The sequence below is a fragment of the Salvelinus sp. IW2-2015 genome, linkage group LG15 (assembly GCF_002910315.2).
Source record: "Salvelinus sp. IW2-2015 linkage group LG15, ASM291031v2, whole genome shotgun sequence".
NCBI lineage: Eukaryota > Metazoa > Chordata > Actinopteri > Salmoniformes > Salmonidae > Salvelinus > Salvelinus sp. IW2-2015.
Genome location: NC_036855.1, coordinates 64110515 through 64122857, shown reverse-complemented (window position 1 = coordinate 64122857; position 12343 = coordinate 64110515). Strand labels below are relative to the sequence as shown.

The window sequence follows — 12343 nt, the reverse complement described above, 5'->3', positions numbered from 1 at the left end:
GAGATGACGTGCAATAAGGTAATAGCGGTAAGTTCATCTCTCTCTAAAAAAGCTCTGAAGAAACCACAAAGCTCATATGTATGAGATGACTACCACCAAGCTTAAACTCTCAGTGAAAAGATGGTCATATCCTGGTATTTTAACAGAGCTGGAATAATGAAAATTCATTACAGCGCGTAAAGGAATTGTGCCCTCCCAACACTTACTATTTTCTCTGTATCCCATTCCCTTAATCTGAAATGAGAAACTGTAGTATAGTTATGCTCCGACCCTCTCACCTTTCATTTGTGGTGGAGCCAATAATCACTGCAGCAGATAGTAGCTGGACACCACTGAGCATACACACACAACTGTCGGTGTCACGCCTTCCGATGAGCCTTATGAATGTGTGTGCATAAGCACAGTGTTTGCAGTTGTGTGTCCATGTGGGAGAGATGCAGTATAGGTCACTGTGTGTTCATCTCTACAATGGAACCCCTGAGGGAAAAACAGACTGTAATGTTCTGTGATACTTTGGTGAGAAGAACTGGAGTTATTCACCCAGAATTGCTGCATTGTCAGAGATCTCTACTCCTCTCCTTACTTCAGTCTTGCCCCTTCAGAGCCCTGCACATCCTCTTCTCTGAGAACAGTACCTGTGTGCCTCTGACTGGGGTATAAATGTGCTTGAGAGAGAAGCCAGGTGGATGTAGTATACTGTACAGTAGTATGCATCAGGAGGATCCATCTCTCTGTGCATCCATAGCTGCTCTGTATCAAAGTAACAATGATACTGTTGTGCAGTATGGTCTCCCTTCCTTCCCTCTGTGTATTTTGACCAAAAGCCTGCAGTTGAGTGGAGYTCTATAGCCAACTGAGATATATCTCCAGACAGTCTTTCATGCATTATTTATCTGAGAATTAAGGAGGAAATGTCTTGTGAGCCCAACTGCTGCCATGGTGCCTGGTCAAAGCCTTGCTTTAATTTCTGCCAGCAGAAATCTAGTTGATGAGAATAATGTCCTCTTCGTGACTTTTTAGGAGCCATTACAGATCAAACCTAACTCCACAAATATCACCGGAGCTTATATCTGAGAAATTATTTGACAGCTGTGGGGTACAGAGGCCCAGCAGTGACAAATGTGTTCCCCCTGTGTCTTTCTAGGTACAGAAGACCTCGCCTGCAGTGACAAAYCTGTCTCTGACTTGTTTAGTGACAGTAGATTGCTACAGCTGTTATGAGTCCAAGCATAATGTGATTGGATTGCCATAGCCATCTGTTCCCCAGTCAATACAATTATTTAGATAATGTAGAACCAGTCAAAGGACTTACAGCTCATCTTGATTTCCAGTAGCCATCACAGTAGACGTTCAGAGGCTATGTATTCAGACTCAAGCACCACATCACGTAAGGATTTCTCCAGTATACAGCCGTAGCAGTCAGAATGATACATTGTATGGCTATTTGGTGACAAAGCCAGGTAGAATGGTAATAGCATTTAAATGACTGTGCTTGACTTGAGTGCACTACACACTGTATTGTTGCCAGCCCAGCAACACCATGCAGATGGCTCAGAGTCAAGGCCACCGAGAACACACAGCCAATAGTAGGAATTTTCTTCAAGGGTTCTTTCAAACCAAATCTCACAGTGATCCTCTGTTGATTTGTGAGACATTTGTGCAGGGTGCTATGGCAACCATGGCCCTGTCCTGCTATCTCCACTCCAGAATTGTGTTCTACAGTCTGGAGACGGCCAATCAGATGTGAAGAACTGAAGTGCTGCCTGGTGTCTTACACCATATTTCTGCTGTGATGATGGAGATGACCGGAATAACATGACCATCAGCCAGAGGTGAGCCACAGGGGTACACTTACCCTCCATACAAGAACACATTTCTTTCTGTAAGACAGATTTATGCAGCTGGAAGACAATAAGCTATAGTAGAATGAGTTACATCACTAATAAGACATAGACGTTTTCACACAGACAGTTCAGAGGTGGTGTTAATGTTGGAATGTTATTAGTGAAGACAGTGGTCCATCCTCATTATGACAACAGGTGTTCAGTGGGAATAAAATAATGGAATCTTCTCATCTTATTCCTCTTTGATTGGATACATCCATTTTCTCAAAGCAAAAATCTCAAAGCAATATCTGCCAACACAACTGTTATTGTTCCACCTCACTTCACAATACAAGGTCAACAAAATATGAAGTTCACCAAATACAGGACTTCTCAAAAAAACTAAAACAAAAGGAATATTCTCTATTATAGTTGGCTGAATGACATATTTTATTATAGCACCAGAAGCTATACATGGGGCAAGGGGCATGGACGTGAAAAGAAAAAAATATATGAATAGAACGTACTGTACATAAGGTTTGCCAAAAGAGAGGTGATACTTTCAGACTCCACCATTGAGCAGAACACATGAATCTGTGACCCAAAACTTGACCTAGAGAACAGTGAAGAGAAGAGTGAACGGCCTACCCACAATCCACCCTGCTAGTAGGTCAGGTGGGCTGAGTGGAGGCGTTCAACCAACACATTGGTTGACATTTGCAGTATAGGCATTGGGCAAGGTAGTGGGGAATGGTCAAGGAAAATGTGTCACCAACACCAAGAACTCTTGGAAGATTTGTCCAAATGAGGACTAATCAAATCAAAACTACAAGAGGAGGAAAGGTTCTGGACCACAGGTTGGTCATGAAGCAATGTAGGCCTACAGTCTTCTTCAGTTCAAAACCAGCTAAGGGAATTATACATTCCTCTTTACATATACACACAGCTGTGCTGTGAGAGCATAATCACTTACAAACATATAAAAATACTTGTCAACTAGTTTGATAAGAAAATAATGTATAAAAGTATAAAGTAAAAACATTTAATCAAGTCCATCAAATAATCACTTTCATGTTTCTTTTTGTCTTATATTACATGATGATATAACAACACTACAATAGTTATTAATTGGTTTCTATTAAGCATAAATACAGATCATATTGAAAAGGATGACAAGACAACAGAATGTGTGAATTGTCTTGATGTTAACTTTAAAGGTGAGAGGTCAGGTGATGTAATGGCAATGCTGTAACCTCCATGTGACTGTGGGAGTCATGGAAACAGCTCCAAACTGGCCCAAAGTCACACCAATAACCTCAGAGAGAACATGAACACATCTCCACGAATAATTGAAGGCGGTGTGTAACAAACAACCATGTCATTGAAATGCAGTTTGTTTATGAGTGAGCTTCAACAGCTCAATACCTCTGTCTACTTTAAGTAATAACTACGTTCCAAAAGAGAGCCAAATAGATGGTAGAAAAATCAATGTTCAAACTGAGAGGGATTGATTTGAAAAGATATATCAGAGAGAAGCATTTCTGAAACTGGTCTGCTATTAACATCATCATTATCAGTGAGGTACATAAATACTACCCATGGTCTCTTCTGCACTGCTTGTCAAAGATTACAAATATAAAYAGTTTAAAATGTWTKATTCTGATTAGGCCAACCTGACTRTGAGATAGTCAACAACAACCGGTAAGAGTCAGAGAAGAGTTGTACAACTAAATAAATAAAACAGGTTTGATATCATGTTATTAGAAGCCTAAAGTCTATGAACCTTACAATGCAAYTACAGTAAACATGCCATATTTGGCCAGTGAGATGAGTGCACAATCCATAGACGTAGAAACGGATCCGCTGACGCCGCTGGAAAGTGAAGTTGTCATAATAACTTTAGGYATATCTAGGTTRATACTGTACAGCGTACATACCTGTATACATGTTATGTTCATAGAAGTCAAACCAAAGTCATCAACCTTACACGCTGTACTGTGGCCATTTAATAAGTCATTAGAAATGCGTTTTCAAAATCACAACAAATTTCACTTATGTACAGTAGCGGATTAGCACATGGAAGTAAAAACGGATATGGCATGACATACACAAAGCTTCATAAGATCATCTCTCTATTCTGATGAGAAACTGGTACTAATAAACCTCTCATTGACATTCTGCATATATATATATTTCTCATTCAATCTCGGCAAAAAGTACAAATGTCACTGCAAGGCAAGAAAAAATCCTTCAGAATAAAAAAAATGATATTGTTTAGCTGATTTAAGAGGCAATGTTTAGTGTTAGGACTTTCTCATATGAATTGGATTATTGTTGAAGGTCAAGAGGAGTTTAACATTTGGCGTTGTCAGTTTCTTCTAGAAGTGAAGTCTGGGGCGAAGGGGGGCAGCAGTTCCTGGTAGCTACCACAGGAACCTCTGTTGAAGTCATGCACGTGGAGAAGGCAGCGCTCAGTCATCCATACAGGATGTCATGTCAGGCAGGAGGCGGGACTGGTGACAAGCAGCTAGGTGACTGACAGTGATAAGGCCACTCAGACGATCACACAATGGCAGCCACTCTTGTCCTTTCTTTCCGCGTGGTTCTGGCGAGGGCGGGCATTCCTGTTCCTGGAATTTCCTGTGAGGAGAAAGTGCATTATTACGTTATGAGTAAGCAGAGATAGAAGTATTCTAACAAAATAATCTGACTCATTCAAGCAACAATTGTTTTGTTCTGGCTTTGAGTGTAGATGAGATCACATCATGTATTGTCTTCATAGAAATGGTATTCCTTTACTTCTACAGATATATCATTGACATTAGGCATTCTCACATATGAAATTCAGTACCCTGGTGCAGTTTTCTGGAGCGTTTGTGAGAATTCACAGAATACGTTTTGATTTCACAAGACCTGAAAATAACAGTTTCAGGGTGCAATTAGCAAGACGCACATTCTACATCATTGTTATCCAACCCTGGTCCTCCACATTTTTATTGTAACCCTGGACAAGCACACCTGATTTAACTTGTTAACTAATCATCAAGCCCTCAATGAGTTGAATGAGGTGTTTGTCCAGTCTACAATGAAACTGTGTAATTTGGGGTACTGGGACCAGGGTTGGGAAACACTGGTGTACATGATGTTAGCAAGCTAGCTTGTCCACATAGGCAAAAAAGTTCCACACGTCTCGCACTGCCACGTCAATACGTGTTACTCTAGTCCTAGATCTTGAACCCGCTACTACGCAGGACCAGGATTTGTTTCAGCTAGGGTCGTTTATGTTTTAAACATGCTTTGTCACACCCTGATCTGTTTCACCTGTCCTCGTTATTGTCTCCACCCCCCAGGTGTCGCTTGTTTTCCCCAGTGTATTTATCCCTGTGTTTCCTGTCTCTCTGGGCCAGTTCGTCTTGTATGTCTTCAGGTCAACCAGCGTGTTTCCTGTACTCCTGCTTCGATTCTCTTTCTGCGAATCCTCCTGGTTTTGACCATTGCCTGTTTTTGACTCCGTACCCACCTGCCTGACGATTCTGCCTGCCCTGACCTCGAGCCTGCCTGCCACTCTGTACCTCCTGGACTCTGAACTGGTTTTGACCTTTTGCCTGTCCATGACCATTCTCTTGCCTACCCTTTTAGATTGATTAATAAATATCAAAGACTCCAAACCGTCAGCATCTGGGTCTCGCCTTGTGCCATTATAGCTCAGATCAGTGTACCAAATGGTCCAGGGTTCAGATCATAAGGGGATATGTGAAAGTGCCCTTAGTGACATTCCATGTGGAAGTATTGCATAAAGCACCTTTCAAATGTACTTGAGAAAGACAGACTAGTGCCAGTGAAGGAACAAAAGTTGGAACTACTTTCCCTCAACCCATTGCCACTGTATTCAGGAGGTATAGTGGAGTTGTGGTGCCACCTACAGTCAGTAATGAATCCACCCACCTGATTACTCTAACCAACTCACAGTCAGTAATGAATCGCCACCCACCTGATTACTCTAACTTAACTCTACAGTCAGTAATGAATCCACCCACCTGATTACTCTAACCAACTCTACAGTCAGTAATGAATCCACCCACCTGATTACTCTAACTAACTCTAACAGTCAGTAATGAATCCACCCACCTGATTACTCTAACTAACTCTACAGTCAGTAATGAATCCACCCACCTGATTACTCTAACCAACTCTACAGTCAGTAATGAATCCACCCACCTGATTACTCTAACCAACTCTATAGTCAGTAATGAATCCACCCACCTGATTACTCTAACCAACTCTAAGTCAGTAATGAATCCACCCACCTGATTACTCTAACCAACTCTACAGTCAGTAATGAATCCACCCACCTGGGGAATTTTTTTTAAACCCCCCTCTGAAACCAACTCTATAGTCAGTAATGAATCCACCCACCTGATTACTCTAACCAGCTCGTGGAAAGCCTGGTCTACATTCATACGGATTTTGGCTGAGGCCTCCATATACGTCACCTTGAGCTGTCTGGCCAGCTGCTGGCCCTCCTCCTGGGTCACCTGAAGGGACGAAACGGGTACAGGGATATATCTTAGATAAATAGCAAGTGCTCTTTTGCATCACCCTGTGCCCTAGCTGGGTGAAGATTTAACTTTAGGACCAATTGAACMGTTTCAGATGATCAAACTCTGCCCACCACGCGATGCAAGACAAACGCGCCCATACATTTTATCACACAGTCACAGAGAGAGCGAGAACCACCCTCTAACACATGACCATTGACAAAACACAAGAATCAGGAAACTGGGGACATCTGCTGGTGAGGTTGAGAAACACACGGGTCAGAGGGTTCACATCCAAGAGTGGGTCACTAAGAAACATGTAAACAATACAGCAAATGTATCACATTACATTTTACATTCAAATAGCACCTGATTTCTATGTGCTAAGCTAGAATATTGTTGCTTCTGGTCCATCTTAAACTATTACGACAAGATTAGAGACCAGGCCCGTCTCTGTATAGCGTCTCTGTATAGGAGTGCAGATCTAAGATCAGTTTAGCCTTTTAGTTCATAATAAATAAGATTGTATGGACAGATCCTAGATTAGCACTCCTACTCTGAGACACGTTGTGGATACGGGCCCAGACCTCATTGCAAAATCATTTATTCTACTGTCCTAAAACAGCTGAACCCATTGAGTTGCCAGTAATGGGTAGAATTTAATCATACTCCTCAACCAATTTGTTAAAGCCCACATTTAGACTAATTAATTTGGATGAATCATATTGAGTTATCAATTCTAACAGAGGCTCCACATTATATTCAGCCAATAAAAATWATTATGACAGTAATTGATGTGATAAATGCATTTACATTTGATCAGATGAGAGAATGTGTTTTATTCCAGCAGATGACAGTGTGGAGTCATGTGGGAAAGTGAACTSCAGCTGAAAGCCAATTAAGGCCACGGAATGAGCCCTCTCCTTTTCATACCCTCCCTTCATCCTCTTTTCCTCTGTCCCACAATGTTTTTGTTGCTCATCTTCTCTTTCTCTCACTCCCTCTTTGTCTACCCAAATAGCTCCAGCCACCACCACCACTATCCATTTTCACATTTAAAAATATAAATGAGAAATTACAAATTTTTAAYGCTRGTTGCTTTATATTTATTTTCCCCACATCACATGTATGTGTATTTGAGCTGTAGCCTCTGGGCCATTAGGAGGACTGCTACTCACCTGTCTCTGAAGCTCCAGGTCTGCTTTATTGCCTACAAGGATCATGGGAAATTCATCCCGGTCTTTGACTCTGAGGATCTGTCTTTGAAATTTGTAGATTTCTTCAAAGCTGTGAAACATAAAGCCCACAGCATCACTCGATGCCCCAGTAAAGCTCAGACATAAAGATGAAGCTGGTGCCTCTGTGGACCTCCCAGGAATATTGTCTCACAGCCACAAAGATTAACCCCCTGCCCTCCCTTCCCCCACGGCACCCAGGCAGATGGGATTGGCGTCAAATATTATTTGTCACATACACATGGTTAGCAGATGTTAATGCGAGTGTAGCGAAATGCTTGTGCTTCTAGTTCCGACAGTGCAGTAATATCTAACAAGTAATCTAACTATTCCCCAACAACAACCTAATACACACAAATCTAAAGGGGTGAATGAAAATATGTACGTATAAGTATATGGATGAGCGATGGCCCGAGCGGCATAGGCAAGGAGCAATAGATGGTATAAAATACAGTATACACATGTGGTATGAGTAATGTAAGATATATAAACATTATTTAGAGTGGCATTATTGAGAGTGGCATTGTATAAAGTGACTAGTGATCCATTTATTAAAGTGGCCAGTGATTGGGTCTCAAAGTAGGCAGCAGCCTCTCTGATTTAGTGATTGCTGTTTAGCAGTCTGATGGCCTTGAAACAGAAGCTGTTTTTGAGTCTCGATCACAGCTTTGATGCACTGTACTGACCTCAAATTTCTTCAGCCTCCTGAGGTTGAAGAGGCGCTGATGTGCCTTCTTCACCACACTGTATGTGTGGGTGGACCATCTCAGTTTGTCTGTGATGTGTACACCTAGGAACGTAAAAACTTTCCACCTTCTCCACTACTGTCCCATCGATGTGGATAGGGGGCTGCTCCCTCTTCTGTTTGCTGAAGTCCACGATCATCTCCTTTGTTTTGTTGACGTTGACTGAGAGGTTGTTTCCTGACACCACACTCCGAGTGCCCTCACCTTCTCCCTGTAGGCTGTCTTGTCGTTGTTGGTAATCAAGCACACTACCTTTGTGTCGTCTGCAAACTTGATGATTGAGTTGGAGGCGTGCATGGCCACGCAGTCGTGGGTGAACAGGAAGTACAGGAGCACGCACCCTTGTGGGGCCCCAGTGTTGAGGGTTAGAGAAATGGAGATGTTGTTTCCTACCTTCACTGCCTGGGGGCGGCCCGTCAGAAAGTCCAGGACCCAATTGCAGAGGGCAGTGTTGAAACCCAGGGCCTCCAGCTTGATGATGAGCTTGGAGGATATTATGGTGTTGAATGGTGAGCTGTAGTCAATGAACATCATTCTCACATAGGTATTCCTTTTGTCCAGATGGGATAGGGCAGTGTGCATTGTGATGTCGATTGCGTCATCTGTGGAGCTGTTGGGGCGGTATGAAGTGGGTCTAGGGTGTCCGGTAATGTGGAGGTGATATGATCCTTGACAAGTCTCTCAAAGCACTTCATGATGACAGAAGTGAGTGCTACGGGGTGGTAGTCATTTAGTTCAGTTATCTTTGCCTTCTTGGGTACAGGAACAATGATAGCCATCTTGAAGCATGTGGGGACAGCAGACTGGGATAGGGAGTGATTGAATATGTCCTCTGAGGACGAGGCTAGGGATGCCGTCTGGGCCAGCAGCCTTGCGAGGGTTAACACGTTTAAATGTTTTACTCACATCAGCCACGGAGAAGGGGGGCACAGTCCTTGTTAGCGGGCCGCAACAGTGGCACTGTATTATCCCCAAAGCGGGCAAAGAAGGTGTTTAGTTTGTCTGGAAGCGTGACATCGGTGTCCGTGACATGGCTGGTTTTCTTTTTGTAGTCCCTGATTTTCTGTAGACCCTGCCACATACGTCTCGTGTCTGAGCCGTTGAATTGCGACTCCACCTTGTCCCTGTACTGGCATTTTGCTTGTTTGATTGCCTTGCAGAGGGAATAACTACACTGTTTATATTCAGTCATATTCCCAGACCTCTTTCCATGGTTAAATGCGGTGGATCGCATTTTCAGTTTTACGCGAATGCCGCCATCCATCCACGGTTTCTGGTTAGGGTAGGTTTTAATGGTCACAGTGGTTACGACGTCTCCAATGCACTTATTTATAAACACACTCACCGAGTCAGCGTATAGATCAATGTTGTTCTCTGAGGCTGACCGGAACATATTCCAGTCCGTGTGATCAAAACAATCTTGAAGTGTGGCTTCCGATTGGTCGGACCAGCGTTGAATGGTTCTAGTCACTGGTACATCCTGTTTGAGTTTCTGCCTATAGGATGGTAGGAGCAAGATAACATGGTGTCAGATTTGCCGAAGGGAGGGCGGGGGAGGGCTTTGTATGCATCGCGGAAGTTAGAGTAGCAGTGGTCGAGGGTCTTGCCCATGCGTGTCGTYCAATCAATATGCTGGTGGAATTTAAGTAGCCTTGTTCTTAAATTTGCTTTGTTAAAATCCCCAGCTACAATAAATGCAGCCTCGGGATATATGGTTTCCAGTTTGCATATAGTCCAGTGAAGTTCCTTGATGGCCGTCTTGGTGTCTACTTGAGGGGGAATGTACACAGCTGTGACTATAACTGACGAGAATTCTCTTAGTAGGTAAAATGGCCTGCAATTGATTGTAAGGAATTCTAGGTCGTGTGAGCAGAATGACTTGAGTTCCTGTATGTTGTTATGATTACACCATGAGACGTTAATCATGAAGCATACACCCCCAACCTTCCTTTTCCCAGTGAGGGGTTTATCTCTGTCGGTGCGATGCATGGAGAAGCCCAGTGGCTGAACCGATTCCCATAACATATGCAGAGAGAGCCATGTTTCCGTGAAACAGAGAATGTTACAATCTCTGATGTCTCTCTGGAAGGTAACCCTTGCTTGAATTTCGTTTACCTTGTTTTCAAGAGACTGGACATTGGCTAGTAGTATACTCGGGAGCGGTGGGCAATGTGCACATCTACGAAGTCTGACCAGTTGAAAGCTTTGTCTGCCTTTTCTGCGGCGCCGTTGTTTTGGGTCGACTACTGGAATTTGATCCATTGTCCTGGGTGGTGATCGTATTCCTGGTCGTAATGTTGGTAAGTTGACATCGCTCTTATATCCAATAGTTCCTCCCGGCTGTATGTAATAAAACMTAACATTTCCTGGGGTAACAATGTGAGAAATAATACATAAAAAAACAAAATACTGCATAGTTTCCTAAGAACTCTAAGTGAGTCGGCGCCATCATTTGGGAATCAGACAGGGTGGGTGAAGGGTGAAGGGGGGTACTCCAGAGCAGACAGAGAAGTCAATGAACTCCTGTGGTACTGCATGCCTCAATGTTCCAGAAATGTTTGCATGAGCATTGTAGTAAAGCCTCGGTGAACTTGTGAGCAGCCTCAGTACAGGCTTGTCTGCCTTCCATTGACCAGGGAGGGGTAGCCCTAAGCAGGTCTGTCCCTTTAACCAGAGCTTTGCTCCCCGTTGACTTGAAAGGCTTTTAGTGTAATACAAATATCATGCTAACTGTTTGAACCAAACGGCATACGTAGAAATATCCCCCAGAGAGAAAGGGAAACAGAATGTAACCACAAACCCAGGAGTGCATTCTAGTGAATGGCCGCCGGCGAGCACATAGTAAATCTGGAGAGCCTTGACTAAAGTAAACGGAGGAAGGAAAGACTGTTTACAGCATACACACAGGGAGAGAGGGGACTCTGAGGGGTGGGTTGAGACACACCACCATCACATTGCTGTACACCAGAGGGGTGACAAAGGCCCAAAGACTGCCCACCACAGCACAGGACAGCACATATAGAGGGGATGCATTCATTCTCATGCAGGTGATTTAATGCAGGGTTTTTACACAAAAAAACAAAGCCTTTGTAAAGAGGTGGATGTTGAAAGAGAGGTATATGAGAGAGGAAGAAGAGGAGAACAAACGAGAACGACGACACAGGTTGGCGAGAACGGAAGTGTGGGAGAACAAGAGAGCGTGAGTGAGAGAGATGTATGTGTTTAGCATGAGAGGAGAGAGAGGAGCAGGCAGACAGAGGGAGAAAGAGAGATAGACAGAGAGAGAGAAGCGCAGACAAAGATAGGCGCAGATAGAGAGACGCGCAGAGAGAGAGTGAGAGAGAGAAAAGCGCAAACAGAGATTGGTGCAGACAGAGAGAGGCGCACACAGATAGAGAGGCAGCATGGGGGTGACACGTGACTGGGTTGTCACTCACCTTCCTCTGTCAGTGACTGAGAAGACAAGCAGGAAGCCCTCCCCTGTCCTCATGTATTGTTCTCTCATGGCTCCAAACTCTTCCTGTCCGGCCGTGTCCAGGACTAACAAACACAGGGACAGACACGTTAGACACACACACACAGTAGCACTCTCCTGAAAAAGATGCTGTCAAAACTAAACCCTCAAGATAAGAACAGTAATCCTCCTGTGAAGGCTGGTATTTCTCAATGAACATTAGTGTTGTGGTCAGATTCTCCTGTTTGATTACAGGCTGAGGGTCTATACTTACTGTCAAGCGGGCCGCCCTCTCGTCAATGACACACTGCTTCGTATACGAGTCTTCAAATCGTGGGATCATAGTCAGTGACAAAGTAGGACTGGAAGGAGAAAGAGAGAGAGAGAAAGAGAGAGAGGTACAGTAAGGACTGAGGAGACATACAGCTGAGTAGGCATTGAGATCAACATCCGGCTTTGGCTTGGTCTTCTAGAGAGTAAACACTCCATCCACTTGTGTTGTTGAGTAACTCGTTGACCTCTACACTACTATGCAGCATGCAGGAGG

General features: G+C 43.6%; 1 protein-coding gene across 1 annotated transcript; it reads right to left on the bottom strand.

Annotated features, from left to right (window-relative positions):
• Window positions 1-2249: 2249 nt before the first annotated feature.
• LOC111974115 (ras-related protein R-Ras2-like) lies at window positions 2250-11898 on the bottom strand. Its single transcript, XM_024001699.3, is given in 5 exon segments — window positions 2250-4414; window positions 4416-4463; window positions 6240-6358; window positions 7540-7648; window positions 11780-11898. Coding segments are annotated over 5 exon segments (381 nt in total). The 5' UTR covers window positions 11848-11898; the 3' UTR covers window positions 2250-4377.
• Window positions 11899-12343: the final 445 nt, after the last annotated feature.